This window comes from Camelus dromedarius, chromosome 34 (assembly GCF_036321535.1).
Source record: "Camelus dromedarius isolate mCamDro1 chromosome 34, mCamDro1.pat, whole genome shotgun sequence".
Classification (NCBI taxonomy): domain Eukaryota; kingdom Metazoa; phylum Chordata; class Mammalia; order Artiodactyla; family Camelidae; genus Camelus; species Camelus dromedarius.
In genome coordinates, this window is record NC_087469.1 from 13,145,163 (window position 1) to 13,161,260 (window position 16,098).

The 16,098-nt window shown below is 50.9% G+C and overlaps 1 protein-coding gene across 9 annotated transcripts in view; it reads left to right on the forward strand.

Annotated features, from left to right (window-relative positions):
• Nucleotides 1-12,107, forward strand: part of GRAMD1B (GRAM domain containing 1B) — a 154,594-nt gene extending 142,487 nt beyond the window's left edge. For all 9 annotated transcript variants that reach the window (XM_010986544.3, XM_064482160.1, XM_064482165.1 and 6 more), the window contains 4 exons: nucleotides 141-231; nucleotides 3,924-4,031; nucleotides 4,347-4,464; nucleotides 6,860-12,107. In XM_010986544.3, the coding sequence (XP_010984846.2) occupies nucleotides 141-231; nucleotides 3,924-4,031; nucleotides 4,347-4,464; nucleotides 6,860-6,949 (407 nt within the window). In that variant the 3' untranslated portion in view covers nucleotides 6,950-12,107. The remainder of the gene's footprint in view (nucleotides 1-140; nucleotides 232-3,923; nucleotides 4,032-4,346; nucleotides 4,465-6,859) is intronic.
• Nucleotides 12,108-16,098: the final 3,991 nt, after the last annotated feature.

Here is a 16,098-nt window from a genome sequence, read left to right on the forward strand (position 1 = left end):
CTTTCGGAGGGAGGGCCAGGCCCACGTATCACATCGTTGCCACAACAGCATCACGAACAGTTCTGTGCACGACCGGCGTCAAGTCAGCAGTTGGTGGACTTGGGTGCCACGGCGGTGATGGCCTCTCCTTCTCCCCGCAGGTTCCACGCAGACACGGCATATCCCTGAGGACACCCCCAACGGTTTCCACCTGCAGAGCGTGTCCAAGCTGCTGCTGGTTATCAGCTGTGTGTAAGGGACTCCAGGCTCTCCCCCCGACCCCTGCCCCCAGCACCTCCCTGTCTGTCCCGCTGCCTCCTCCCCATCTTCCTCAGGCGTTTGAGCATCCTCACTGTTGCCCTGGTTTCTTTTTTTTTTTGCTTAGTCCTCTAGTCTCTCTCCAGATCAATTGCTCTGTCATTCCTTCCCTCTTTGCTTCTTGTTCTCTGTTTTATTCGCACTTACTTTATGCTAGGACTTCAGAATTCAGAAGATGCTGCGTGGAACAGCACCCATGCCCTTCAGGAGTCAATTTCACATGGGTCTGACAGAAAATTCACGACTGCTGCACCGCTGGGTACATGCTAATGTAGTGACGCTACAGAGCATTTTAGGAGCCCATTCATGTTTGTGACAGACATGCTGAGTGTCTGCTCTGTGCCGGGCATCAGGACCATGCACGCATGGGGCCCACACTTTGGTAGGGTAGCCAGGCAAAATCAATGACTAGAGTCCAGGAAACATGTATGCTTATTTTAATTTAAGCAATTTATAGTAATTGCCATACTGCTGTAACACTGTGGGCTCAGTAACTTTCACAGAGAGCTGCCAGGCTAGGGAGACAGTTTGTTACAAGAAATGAGGGTGTACGAGCGGGGGGGACACCACTGTTGGAAGTGTAAGCCGGAGCCTTCTCAGGGCTTCTGTGAACCGTTTCTGAGCAGGAGCCGCTAGGGCAGCTAAGTGCAGACGCTTCTCCTCTTGGTTCAGGCCACTGCCTGACACCCTGACCCTTCCTGGATGGGATGTGCTGTGGCAACATGGGGGCACAGCTGGGTGGGGGCTCAGGAGCTGCCCAGACGCTGGCTCTGCCAGGTGGGTACCCAGCACTGGACTGTCTGTAGCTCCGTCTTCCTTCTGTGACTCCACCCCCATGCCTTCACGCCTTCACTAAAGCATTGTCAGAAAGGCAGAAGCCGGGGCACAGCTCTACCCACAGGAAACAGAGAAGGAAGCCCTGGGGTCACACGGTTGGATCTGCACTTTAAAAAAATCACTCTGGAGGCGGTATGGTGCAGGGACTAGACAAGAAAGGACTGGAGGCAGGGAGGCCAGCAGGAGCGAGCTGCGGTGATCTCAGCAGGAGTGGCTGTCAGACCGAGGTGAGGGGCTGGGGCTGAGAGGTCCTGGAAAATGAAGGCTTGTTACACGGGGTGATGTAGGGAAGAAAGATGACGTACTGACTGGCAGGCCCATAAATGGCTGCGTCACTGACGGAAATCTGGACCTCAGTGAAAAGTTGTCAGAGAAGATGCTGCCAGGTCCGGATGTCTCTGAGTTGCCATAGGTTGTCCAAGTGAAGTGACAGACACTTGTTGGTGTGGACCTGGAGCTGAGGAGAGAGGTGTATGCTGAAGCTGCTGGTTGAATTGCCGGCAGCATCAAAGCCACGGTGGGAGTGAGGTCATCATCGGAGGAGAGTATGGAGCGTGCGAGAGAACGTGGGCTGAGGACAGACCTGGGGGCCGCTTGGGAGAGGGGCCTGTGCGGGGCGCGAGGAGGGCTCCTGAGCTACCCCTGCCTGAATATACAGTGTGAGCATACATGCGGAAGTCTTCTGACTGTGGCATAAGAAGCCAAGATATTTTTACAAAATGAAATACAAAGATGACTATAAAACCAGTAAAATTCATGCATAGCAGCAGCATTTTAATGTGTTTCATGTCATTGTTAAAACCGAATCTCTGACGTTGGGTTTGGTGGACAGAAAGCTCTAACCTTGGGTTAGTTCTGCGGCTGAGCTCTCTTCTGCGTTTTGACGTGAGAGGAGGCCTGGTCGCCTGAGTACACCGTGTAGCGTGGCTTTAACTAACTTCGGGACTTTGTTAGTTTCGGTTAATCAGGCCTCGTCGTTCAGCACGAGAGGCGGTGGGTCTGCTGCCAGCACACATGTGGAACCTTCTGGCACAGCGCAGGTTGCCCTGTGTCTGAGGGGCCTCAGCTGCCATGCTCCTGCCTTGTGGTGACCCAGCCCTCCTGCCTCTTCTCTGTCTAGACCACCCCTAAGCCTTCCCAGGGACCGCAGGCTGGGGTGTCCCTTGACTGTCACTGAGCACAGACAGGACTGTAAACACAGGTCCAAATGCGGGGGCTGACACTGCAGCGCGCACTGAAGAGGTGTGCGTTCCAGTGGTCCAGGAGTACTGGCACGATTAAAGGTGCTACCGCTGAAACTCAGTGCAAGGTTTAGAGGTTCTCATGGAGAACTCAGAGGGCCCCAGGGACACAGCTGAGTAGCCCCAGGCATTTGCAGCTGCCACTTTAAGAAATACTACTTTCTGTAGTGTGGGAAACGCAGGTGACAAGTACAGTGTCCCACGCACAACGCACACAACACATACCACACACTGCACACACCACACACGACACACCACACACAACACACACTGCACACACCACATACCACACACCACACACACACCACACATGCCACATACTTTGAAAGGTCAAAGGCATAGTATAGATTTTCTTTCTTTCTTGGTCTTTTTTCATCTATTTGTTTTGTCTTTCTGTTTTTGTCATCTTCTTTCCGTGTGCGTCTGTGCCTCCTCCTTTAATGAGAAGACCTCCCCTTGTGGAGGTCCTCCTGTGTGCAGGTGCCTCAGTACATGCCTTTCTTCCACATAACCAGCCCCCCCCCACCCCCCACTGCCCCAGCAGGGTAGGACTTGTCCTGTTGAGGGAACTGGGTTTCAGGGAAACTGGATCAAAAGTTAAGAGACTTCTAAGTGATGAGCTAGCATTTGTGCCCAGTTCCGCACATCTCTGCATCCTCTCTTTCCCTGAGCCTTCTCTTCAGCCCATGAACCTCTGCTATAAAATGATCTTTAGGCCCCTGGCGCTGAGAGAAGCGGATCCCACAGCCCCTTGGTGACTCTCCATTGCCCCCGGGGCTCTCCTGCCACCTCCCTGTCTGCAACTGTTTCTGGCCCATCCCTGGGAAGCCTCAGCTGGTCCTTGTGACCCCTGCAGGGCTGGCCGGTGCCCGGAGGAGACGGCAGCTCTAGGGCAGTTGTGCTAACGTCTGGGGACAGAGCTGGGAATCCCCTGCGGTTTGGGTTAGTAGGAGGAACCTTATCTCCGTTTATCACCCTTGAAATGCTCGGAGTCCATTTCCCATTCTTCCCCCTGCGCCTTCCTTGCTGGGTGTCCTCGCCCGTGGTGTCCCTGCTTCTGGCGTTTCCGTCTCACAGGCTCTCACTTTCTCTCTGGCTTGATTTAAGTGCAACTTCCCCTTCCCCACTCAGTCTCTTTCTAACCTGCCTCCTCCCCATTTTTCTTCTGGCTCCCATTAGGATCTGTTTCAGGTACTGGCTCTACGATGCTTCTTTCCCCTCCTCGTCTCTTTTCCTCTCCATCTTACCTCTCCTTCCCCGGCACCCAGCTCCTGGGTGACCTCTGTGTCTCTCCTTTTTGATACCTTCACCCCACACACCTCTCCATGGCTCTCCTGCCGTGTCCCAGCCCCCAGGTTAGACTGCTGCTCACCTCCCCACCCCCGCTGTGTCCCTCCGGCTCACGTATTCACTCACTGCAGTGCTTCAGGTGGCCCAGAGGGCGAGGACAGCGACCTCTGGGGTGGGGGACCTCCGTGACTCTGAGAGGGAGGCTGCTTTCTCAGACCCCGCCTCACTGCTCCTGCTCTCTCCCCGTCTCCTTCCTAGTCTGGTGCTGCTGGTCATCCTTAACGTGATGCTCTTCTACAAACTCTGGATGCTGGAATACACCACCCAGACTCTCACTGCCTGGCAGGGTCTGAGGCTCCAAGAAAGGTAATCCTGGCCTCTTCCCCTGGCTTCCACCTCCAGCCCGTCCGGTACCACGTCCTGGCTCCTGCCTCCCAGCCTACTTGGGACTGGCCTGCGCCTTTGGCCGGGGATAACCCTTTGGGATGAGTCCATAAGCAAGCTCTGGAAACTGCCCCTGTAGGTCTAGTCTGCTTCTGATTTGAGGCACAGAGGAGCCAGGATGGTGAGCAAAGGACGAAGCACTCTGGTGTGGCTCTCTGTCCTTTAGGGGTCTGGGCGCTCAGGACAGTCCACTGCTCCTAACTCCGGCTGCTGGGGTACCCCTCTTCTACCCCACAGGTTACCCCAGTCTCAGACAGAATGGGCCCGGCTCTTAGAGTCCCAGCAAAAGTACCACGACACTGAGCTCCAGAAATGGAGGGAGATCATCAAATCCTCGGTGATGCTTCTCGACCAGGTGAGACGCCCCCACCTCCCCTCCTCGCCCCAGTCTTCTGGGGGTAGAACTTCCTCCCTGTTCTCCGAGAAGCAGCACCATCTCCATCACCATCCACCAGACCTCGCCCTCCCGTGCGTTCTTCTCCTAGGCCGTCCATTGTCCTAACTTTAAAGCCATCCTTGGGTGAGCTTTCGGAAGCAAAGGTGTATTCCCCAATAGTGTGTCAATGAAATTACACACCAGATTTGCAGCAGGAAAACTGTGGGTTAAATGAAAGGAGAGCTAATTCTCTCTCTTTTTTTTTTTTTCTTGGTAACCCATGGCCATCTGACAGGCATTTAAAGAGATAACCCCCTTTTTACAGAGATTTATCTTCCCAGCAGGCATGTCTTTCTAATTCCTTTTGATGTATGGCCCCCACCCTCCACCCCCTACCCCCTGCCCTCAAAACATGCGCCCCACACACAGCCTCCAGGACATCGTCCTCCCTGGAGGCTGTGCTTATGGTCTGGGAAGATGGTTGTAATGTCTTATTTTCATAACATTTTCTTTGTAGTACAGTTGCCTATGTTCCTTCTAAAAACTAGATACATACATTTAAGAAAATCATCCTGGGACAAAATCAGTAATTAGCTTCGTTTCATCAGCCTGAGGTGGAACCCTAGCCTTGCCACCAACCAGTTTTATGCCCTCGAGCAAGGGACTTGATAGTACTGACCTTCCATTTTCTCATCTATAGAATGGGAATTACAATCGCTGCTCCGTGAAATTGCTGTCAGGAGTTGGTGCACATGGGAGGCACTCATTAATGTTACATTTCATTTCCCCTTCAACGTTCAATCTCTTAGCTCTAAATTAAGGAGAGAATTTTATGCAGCTGTCAAGATCAATGGGTTTAAAGCTTCCTGTGTAGCATAGGAACCATGTTTGAGGAGGGCTTTTTTTTTTTAAACCAAAAGAGGGTAGACAACATAGCACGGAGTTTGGGAGTTCCGTGCTATCAGGAGGGGCTGATAGAATGGAAGATGTGCTCAGGAGAAGGGAAAACTGGGGTGGGTGAGCGGAACAGGAGAGTCTTCAGACGTGGAGGTCTAACACAGAAGGTTAGGTAGCTTTTGAAGTCCAGAGCACTGCCCTGGGGCTAGAAGTCAGAGGGGATCGGATTTTTGAGCCATCGACTGAAGACAGACTGCTTCTGGTTAGAGCTTTCCCGCAATGGGATGGGCTGCTTTGAAGGACTGAGACTTCATCACTGAAGGTGCTGAAAGCATGATGAGATGATGTTGGATGAGAATTAAACGGGGGGCATTTGGACTCCTTCAACTGTAAAATTCTGTTTCAGGGTGGGTCTCCTTAAGGAGCTTGGGGCTGTCAGATTTGTAGCCTGGTAGACATGACTCTACAAGCATTAAGATAGGTATTTTGTTCTATTCCCTTTAAAAGGGACCTTTAAAGGAATAGTAATGGGCCCTTATCCCTACTGAGCTGAGGATACAGAAGAACTAAAGAAAAGAAAGTGGTAGATTAGGCAGAGAGATCAGAGGTTCTCAAAATCCACAACTGTTTACCCATGACATGGTAACTGTCCCGTGTTGTCCCTAAGCAGCTTACCTAGAGACAGGATGTAAATGTGTCGTCTTGTCGCAGGCCGTTGGGATTCTACCGCTGGGCCTGCCTGATGTGGACGCCACCCCGTGATGGAGGATGTGTCTGTTTCTTAAAGAGGCTAAGGAGTTCAGTTAAGATTAAGTTCATTCAGTGATACGGGCACAGCTAAGAGCCTGCTCAGTTCTCTGCTTGGCACCTGGGGTGTGTAAAGGACGGAGAAGACGCGGTGCGCTCCAAGCACACGTGAAACAAAGCCATTAAAGACGACCGCAGGGCAGAGCCCCAGGGAGCGGACTGTGGAAGGGAAGGCGCGGAGAGAGAAAGGCGACTGTGAGCCAGGGAAAGTCTGGATTTGCTCCTGGCCTTCACAGACGGGCGAGATTGGGTAGGCAGGACAGCAGAGTCCGAGCTGGGAGAACAGAGTGGCATGTGGACCAGGCTAGGAGTCCAGTGTATTCGGGAGCAGAGGGAACCGAATAAGGGCAGGATGCCGAGTAAGGGGCGGTCTAATGTGGGTCCTGGTAGCAACAGAATGCTCGGAGAGTTCTTAATTCAGCGAAACAAGGCCACAAATCCTCGAGACACAGCGAACTTATTACCCGAGGGGTTGCCAGTGCTGGATTGGCTGTCCCCCTTCTGCCTGAGGCTGTGTCCGTTGAGAATTGCCCTTGTTTCAGGAGCCCGTTCCCTTTAACTCCCAGGCCTGGTGGGGAACCTGCGAGAGGCGGGCGTGGCGGGGGCTGCTGGATGGAGAAGCCCACTGAGGGCACAAACCCTGGTGGGGCCGGGCTTCCCTGTCTTCCAGATGAAGGACTCACTCATCAACCTGCAGAACGGCATCAGGTCCCGTGACTTCACGTCGGAAAGTGAAGAGAAGAGGAACCACTATCACTGACAAGGCAGGAGCAGGGGCGGCCGCCGGAGGCCTGTGCAATATGTGTACATAGACCATATAAATATATATATAAATATATATATACAGAATATAAATATATATTATATACAGATTTTAAAAAGAGATAATGCCTATGTACCAGGGAGAAGGAGCGGGACCGCCTCCTGTGCTGGCCGGTGGAGGGGCCGAGGAGGGCAGGGACCACCTCTCAGCACCGACCTCCCCTGATCCTCCTCCCCCTCCCCTCCCCATCCTCTCGTCCCCGCCCTTTCCCTTGCTGGCCGTTCTTGGCTCTGAGAAGGGGAATGTTGTTGAGCCAAAGTTATGCCTGTGAAGACCCTGGGGTCGTGCAAAGTCTCAAGGGGGCATTGCTTAAGGTGCTTCATTCCCTAATCCCCTTCTGATTTGTTTCCAAAATAAAAGATAATTTTTTTCTTCCCTGCCCCGCGCTTCCCCAGGCGTTCTCTCTCGGGAACAAGGAAGCATCAAGGGCAGGGGCCCCATCTAAACTCCAGCATCTGAGGCCACCCGTTTACTCGGGCCCCCACACCAGGAGCCAGGTGCAGAGGGAGGGGCAGCAGGGAGGCTGCGCCCAAGGGAGTGGGCTTTGTAGCCGCAGCGCCTGAGGGCTGGTGTTCCAGAGGGTGTCCTCCTCCATCGCCCTGCACCTTCCTCTCATCTGGGTGGGTGTGCACCCAATAAGGGCTGGGGATTTGTTACTTTCCCACCCCCCTCCTCTCTGGTCTTTTCCCAGGCTGGGTCTGGGTGAAATGTCACTTTTTAGTGCCTAAAGCCCTATTTTTGCTCTGTGCCCTAAGAGCACATCGTTTATTAGTCAGGGTGGAGCATTTTTGATCTTGTTAAATCTCTTTTAGTGATTATAAGCAAATCAGGTCTGTGGCTCTAACCCCTTTCCTTTGAGCTGTCATTTGATTTCCAGGATGAATCAGGGTGTTCTAGGACCTCCAGGGTTTCACAGAGTGAATGCGCTAGCTGTGGACGGATGGTAGGGTCTGACCACAGAATGATGTGTGAGGAGTGAGCACTCTATCCAAGCATTCTTGGGCTGCCAGCATCATTTAGCCTCAGTGAGGAACCAACTTAGTTGAGGGAGACAACTGTCTGAGCTACTTTGCCCACGTTAAGAAGACCTCAGCCTTGGAGGGAGTGGATTTGGCAAAGGTATGTGCATTTAGGCAGGAAAAAGCCAGATCGAGTCTGCCCCGTGGGGACCATTCCAAATCCGGTTTCCCAGAGCTGGGAGTGGAAGTTCTGGCAGAGAGAGCAAAGCCTTCTCTGATCTCTGGCCCCAGAGAGGTATGAAGTCATGGAGGAGTAGAGAGAAGGCCATGGGTTAGGAGAGGGAGTCATGTAGAGCCTTTTCGGGGTTGGCTCACTGAACCCATAATTTGTCTGACCTGGTGGGTCCCTTCTGAGCATGCTTCTGGGTACCCTTCACACACTACGATTTCTCCATGTAAGGACCTGAGCAGTCCCACCAGCCCCAGGCAGAGCGTGCAACAGATTCTTGATCTGGAAAAGATCCTACCGATTTGGCAAGGAGAGCGCTTCCAGAGTGCTTGTTCTGGTGGGCCTCTTGGCGCAAGGGGCAGAGGAAAGGAAGATTTTATCACTCACCTAGCCTGAAGAAGAGCACGTAGTGTTCTCCCGGACAGGCCGGGGTGCCCCACTCTGGCAGTTAAGGAAAGGTTTTAGCTTTTCAGTCTATCTGAGAAGATGGCCTTGTTACTGCCCTTAGGGCAGGGTGAGAAGACGAAAGATACGGGCCCAGGTCATCCCCCAAGGGGAGCTGGATGAGAAGGTTCCATGGGCATCACCTAGAAATGATATTCCTCCCTTTGAAAAGGAGGTATGAGGGAACGGAGCTGAGTGTAATCCTGGTGAAGGGCACTTATCTCCATCATTCCTGTCCTGGAGGCTGAATGGGAGACCCTGGGGAAGCTCAAGGCTCATGGGCCTGAGCCAAAGGAAGAGGAATAGTGTAGGCTGCTAAGAATTTACCCATTGGAGTACCCAGAAATCGAAATTGTTCTCAGAAACTACTGAAAGGAAAACTGGTAAATCCTGTAATTTACCCCATACATATTACTTATTTATTTATGTAAATTATTCAGGTATTAAAGGTCCCACGGTCGGACCTCTGGGCTGACTTAAAAAGGGCTCTTTGCTGGGAGTAAAGCAGTTTAAGTGGGCCTCGCCTCAGGGAGCTGCTCGGCTCTGGCTTCACCTCCGGCTTCACCTCCCTCTCAGGCCCGTTCTAGGGAGGAGTGGGTGATGGGAAGGATGTCCAAGGAAGCCCCTTGAGATCTGGGGGTCTGAGCCCAGGAGACATTGTGTACACACGGGGAGCATCCGCCTCATTTCTAAGAGCCATGGATCTTTTGTGGGCGCCTTCTATTCTAATAACTTTCTGACTTTCAAACCAGGGGAAAATCAGTAACTCTATTTACTCCCCCCCCCCCCCAAAAAAAAGCTTTACCCCCTTATTTAATAACCTGTGAAAGAGGAGGGACCTCCCCCTTGTGGATCAGTTTGGGAGTGAAACACGTAAATAACATTGTTACTCATGGCAGCCTGGCTTGTAACTATCTGCAAGGGAGCATTAAAACCACCATTTCTTACATTATTTCTCCTAGCCAGGGCTTTTTTTGGTTTTGTTCATGTAAGAACTCAGTCATATAAGAGTCTTTCTGCGAGGATTCGTGTGGTAAGACATTTGAGAGCTTGCACTCAGTTTCAAAGCTCCTGCAGTTTCTAGATGGGTACAGGACAGCTACAGGTCTACACTTCACTCCAGCTGACTGTGGAGGAATCAACAGGGCTGTCCTGGGAGAAGCCAGTCGTGACTGTAACACCCTCCTTTCCCCCATCCACCTCCCTGGGGCAAGGGGATGCATTCTGAGACACCAAGAGCAGCAACTTGAAGCCCCCTGTAAGGGCTGAGAGCCGGGAGACCTGGGCCTGAGTCCTGCCCCTGCTATTGGACAAGTCCCTCCCCGTCTCTGAGCTTCAGGATCTTATTTGTAACAGGAATCTCCTGAGCTAGACTATCTCCAAGGTAGGGTCTAGCTTTGGCATTGTCCTGGAGGCTAGGTCAGAGACTGGCAAGGCTGGGCTTTCTCAAACTTGGCAGGTGCCTGCCAGGAGAGGGTGAGCCTTCTGGACTAGTGTTTCCCTGGCATTAAATGAGGGGTAGGGCAGTGTCTGGGTTCTCAGGAAATCCAGGGTATTTAAACTTTATTCTTTATGGACTAGGAGGGGTAGGGAGGTCCAGTGAAGGGGGTGGGGAGGGAGAGGCAGAAACAGAGATCAAGCTTGCTGTATTGCTCGGCATCAGTGCAGGAGGCTATTCCTTCCTTTGTTGGCCTAGTCTTAGGTTTGGGAAGGGTCCTTCCTTTGGACTTTCTCCAGGCTCAGAAGAAGAGGATGGTGGCAAGAAGGACACCATCTTGCGTTGAGCTCATCTTCTGTCCTTAAGCTGTGAAGCCTTTCATCTCTCCATCCTTCCTCCTCCTCGCCAGGGCAAAGGGTGGAGAGGAGCCGTTCCTGGCTCTAGCACTTCTCTTTGGGCTCCAGCCTTATTGGGGTTTGAATTAAGTGTGAACCTTTGGCTACAATCCTTGGGTTGCCTCAGAGCGTTGACACTAAGAACCTGGGATTACAAGGAAGGGGGAGGACCAAAAAAACCTCAAGAGCAATGCTTTGATAGAGCTGGATTCTCTCCATGACCGTGTCTCTGACCCAAGTTTGGACCATGTCCAATACATTTGCAGGCAGCGTCTCTAGGGTGAAATCTTGGAGGAAGGATTAGGGGAAGAATCTTTCTGGACTGTCTGTGGTCTCAGAAGGATCCTTTCTGTGACGTATCCTGCTGCATATTTAGCTCTGCAGGGCAGCCCAGGGCAGCCCTTCCTCCCTAGGGGCTCCCAGGAGAGAGAGCACTCTTTCTTCCCCCGGGTGGCAGGGCTGTGGTCTCCTTCCCCGCACCCGCTGACTCCACCTGCCCACTTCGGCAGGAAATGTGAGAACCTCTCTTCCTGATTGTCTTCTCTCCCAACCTTTGTCTCTAGTCTGTGGGACAATCATCACTTGACATCCTTGACCCTCATCCCCCAGCCTCCAGCAGGCTGGCCCCACTCCCCTCCACCTTTATGTTTTCTTCCAGAAGATGCATTTTTGGGTCCGAGAGGAGCGTTTTTCTGGAAGGCCATCTTTTAACGCCCCTGCTTTCCTGTTGTGGAGCAGAAATTTGCACACGGTGTAGAGAGCTTCCCTCCCCGCCTCTCTGCCCAGCCTTGTTACCTCACTCCTGCTCCGGCCGTGGCTGTGACGGGCCCAGCCAGCTCCCTGCTTTGGTGTTCTGCGCGAAGCTCAGGGGTCTTGAGCATTGTTTTCTGTTGTGACTTGAGGTCCTCAGCAGGCCTGGGAGCCCAGATTGGAGCCTTGGCTGCTGGCGAGAAGCACCTTGCCTGCCAAGAGGAACTGATGCCAGACAATGTACCTGGCATGTGAAGGCGTGAAGAACAGTCATCTCTGCCCTCCTTGCTTCTCTCAACACGATGAGATACTGCAGAAGCAAAATGGTGGCCTCTGCTCCAGGCAAGACAGCTGGCTCTGCCTGGGGAGTTGGCCCTGGGCTCGGGTGCCACTCCCTGAGATTGCATAGTAAGAGCAACCATTTTTGCCAACAGTAGCGCGTGGCTCCCCACATTTCTCTCTCCTGCACTGTAGGGCCAGACCACTCTCTGCATGGACCAGACCTTCTTCCCAAACCCATGGTGCTTTCCCCCCAACTCAACCTAGACTCCACAGTGGGGAGGGATGGGTCAGAGGCCATCATGGCCCCTGGATAACCCTGACATGGGGTGGAGTGGGGTGAGGCAGAGGGAGCAGCCCCCAGCACTGCACTGGGCCATATATGGGGAAGAACACAGGCTGATTGCAGTTGAGTTGTCTGGCCATCTGTGTTTGAACCTATAACTGTACTTTGCCTGGCGCTGTGCGCAAGGTCTGAAAACTGACTGCTAGTACCTAGAAACATACAAGGCTTCCCGGTCAAATCTTCATGTAAAGTAGCTAGAGCCATGGAAATACAGTATGAATTAAAAGAAAAAAGTATTGAACTACAAATAATAAATGATGTGTGTGTTCATTGCTTGATTCATTAGTGCTCACCGTCTCAGATGTTTTCGCTCTTCCCAGAGGTGATCACAGCAAGTCCTAAAGGCACATGTGTGCAGGCGCACTTACACACACGTGCACAGCCTGCCACTCTGCCTCCGAGACCTGACCAAGCGGACTGGATGAGAACTTTGGGAGTCAGATCTGAGTCCAAACTGCAGCATCGCCATTTACCAACTGTGTTCTTGGACCCCAGCCATTACTCCAAGCCTCAGTTTACTTTAGAGATAATATAAAATACATGTGTGTATACGTGTGTGTTTCTTGGTATAGTGTCTGGTACTGTACTAAGATAATTTTTAATGTTATTATTAATCAGTACTGTTACTATAGGAACTTACGGTAGACTGTGAATCCCAGTGACGGTTTCTTGTGTAACCCTTCCCTTTTGGGGCCTTGGCACTTCTAGGAAGATGGACATTGAGGGGCAGCTTTGCTTTGTTTCCTTACTTCAGCTAACCTGGTAAGGGAGCTTGGCCCCTCCCTTCACTGGGTCTTCCTTGCTGGGAGCCCGCAGCCACCTGGTGGGAAGCTTGCTTGATGTCATTCAGGTGAGAACACAGCAACTCTTTGGGTAGAGAAGGAAGGGAGACAATATGTTTAATTCTAGGTGATTAAATATATTTTTCACTCTCTGGGTATATATCCAGTTCAGGAACTGATGCTGGCTGGGGAGGTAAGTCGGAGCCACAGTATGCATAGCAGACGCACCCAGAGAGCAAAACCAGAGCAAGCGGTGTCTGGAGACGCTTTATTGACATGTACAGGAAATTTACTGGAAAACACCACGTACAGGCATTAGGTTGTTGAGAGCTTGGCTGGTCAGGAACAACATTTCTAGAGTTGAGAAAAAGATTGGCTGTGGAAAATCAAGAAAAAGCCTTATGAAGGTGACAGCGTGGTAACGAGTCCCACTGGTTCCATGGCTGTCCGAGTTTGCTGACTGTGTTTCACGGTGTCTCACAAACCCACAGGCACTCGTCCTTCAGCGGCCCCCTCCCCGCCACACGCACCACCCATCAAGTGCATCCCTTGCCGAGTGGTGACCTGGTGGAGGGAGGCGGGGAGGAGAGTAATGCCGGCTTTGAGGCTGAGCTGGCCTGTGATCGGGGTTGAATCTGATCTACCGTAACTCAAGACTTGCTTAAAGTGCTTGTCTGCCGGGCCCTACTGTAGACGTGGTAAGGGGAGGGGAGCTGAACGTGAGTTACCTACCATGGTAGAGTGCTGGAGATTAGGAAAGGCGTGGGTGATGACATTTTTCAAATCTAAGACCACAGGGCACACTCAGGGGCTAGATGCGTGCTTGATGCAGAGTGGGTGCTGAAATGTAGAATGAACGGGTGATGGGAGCAATGACACATCGAGGGCTATTCAGATACATTTGCAGTGACCAGGAGAATTCACTGGATTAGGGATTTTTCATTCACAAAAAGGAGGGGAGAAGAAGGTGCTTTTCTGCTTTATTTTTTCACTTCTATTTAACTTGGGAAAGGGGAACCAAGAAATACTGTGAAATGTGTCTAGCTCCTTACCACTTCTTCCCATCAAGACGCAGTTACACAGCCCTGTCCCTCTGATTTACGTCAGGTAGGGTCGCAGGTTCTGAGGCGGGTCTGTTTTCCTTTTTAATCTGGTAGTTTGGGGGGAAGGGAGGGAGTACTGTCTCTTCCCTTAATCATTCATCGCTCATCACCTGTTTCCAGCTTATTCCTGCTTTGAAAAATTCCTTTCCTACTAAGATTTCTAGTTGGCATCTCAGGAGAAACCAGAGACCCAGAGAATCAGAAATCTGGGTGTGTAGATATTTGGGGATGGTGACACTAAAGGATAATGCTTTTAAACAAATGAAAATAAAGGCTGGTGTAGGGAGAGGCACTGACTATCAAGGTGTTTCCACACAGGAGTTGGGGCCATGACACAAGGCTGAGCTGATGGTAAAGGTCGGTAGGCAAGGTGCTCACAGGGCCAACTGAGTGGAGCAATGACGTTCATGGCTGTTAAGCCAAAGGAAAGGGAAAACCATACCCAGCCTAGCTGGGCCTTTAGTGAACTGTGTTATTAAAGATCAGTCATGGGAAATAGCCAGCACCAAGGCGACAGATGGGGTTCCTAAAGTGGTAATAGCCCTTGAGAACATTTCTAAGCCCTTTAATAAGAACAGCATGCCAGATACAGCTTCCAGAGCAGTGCACATTGATCTGGGTCCTGTAGGAACATGAGAAACGGAGTGGGTGAGGATCTAAAGTAGGCTGGTGATCACAGTATCTTGTAGATTTAGAGTCATGATCAAGTCTCCCAGGAAGGAGCGTAATTGCAAATCAGGAGAAATAATGATGTACAGACCAACTGGAAATGAAAAACCAAAATAAGATAGACTCTCAAAGCTCATTACTAGCTTGGGCCAAGAAGCAGAGTGGTAGAGGAGCCGTCGAGCAGGATTAGGGTGAGAGAAGATGGTGAACATCTCAGGACAAGCAATACAGGCAAAGATTAGATGGAAGCAAAAAAAAAAAAAAAAAAAAAAAAAAAAGGGATGGAAAGGAGGCAGCTATGGTCTCAGTGGAAAGAGAGCTGGGCTGGGGGTCAGAAGACCTGGATTCCAGCTCTCCACATTACCAACTCTATGAACTTAGGGTTTGGTAAATTTCTTAGCCTCAGACACCCTCCATTTCTTCATTTGTTAATGTATTAGCAATATCCACCTCCCAGAGCTAGTTGTGGAGAAGAAATAAGGTATCTGAGATAAAAATGCTTTTGTAAGCCACAGAGCTTAATAATGAGAAAGTATTAAAGATGAGAAGAGTTGAAAAGTTAAAAGGAAAAGGCTAGAGAAGATTACTCGTAAAGGATAAAGAAGGAAAAAAACGAGAGGTACCATTCAGCTTCACTAAAAATCACTCAGGAAATATCTGAGTCGGGCTTTCAAAAAGGAAAAAAGGCCAACATGCATGCTAGATCACAAGTTAGACGCATGGTCTACTGAGGCAAGAGGGCAGTGGAGTGGTGGGAAGTACCTTCTACGGCGAGCCCTGCTGTCCACCAGCCGTGTGACGGGGAAAACCTCGCGCGAATTCAGGCCTGTTTCCCTCACTTGTATGAAGTAAGAAAAATCTATATTCTGTCCCCTAGTTCAGAGGGATTATGTGGGAAATTACCAGTGGGAAGGGCCTTGAATTTATTGAAAAAGAGTACTTTCTTCAATAAAGTCAGACTCTTGAATATGTGAATGAGGGCTTGTTTCAAGTACTTCCCCAGGGATGGCAGAGATGAAAAACTGAGTATGCCAGGTGAGGCACAAAGCCACGGGAGTGTGATCTCTCCCTTTAAATCCCCCAGATCAGAGGGACATCTTGTTCATCGAATCCCAGTCACTTCCATCTTCTCATATCCCCTAGAGCCTCCTTCTCCTCTCTCATCATTAGATGCTGAAGGACATTGCACTTGGACCCGTTACTCAAAGTGAAATATGAGATATTTTTTCTGGTGTTCATCTGCTCTCCTAACATCTAGGAAAAAAAAAACACCTGGACATTATGGATTCACAGGTGAAATATTTGGAAGCCCCCTCACCTGTCTGTCCCCTATCTCTTCACTCATTTGCTCATCATCCACCTTGGACTAAAAACATGTTTCTTAGTTAAATCCTATTCCCAGATGTATTCTCCTTCAAGGATGTTTCAGACTCACAAATCTTTTCACTCTAATCTATCTCACATCCTTCTCTCTGCCTTTGGGGCCAGTCTCTAGTTTTCTGAGTCAGAGTTAACCTCAGCCGGGAGATCCACCCAGTTCTGTGCTTGTGAAGGAGGCAGGGCCATAGCCAAGCTCAATTACAGAGTCTTTTTCAGAAAGAAAATTATCCCATCCCGGGACGTGTAAACTGGGCAGCACCTAAGGCTCATCTCTGCTCCAGCCTGTCCTTCGTAGCCTCTTACCAGTTGAGC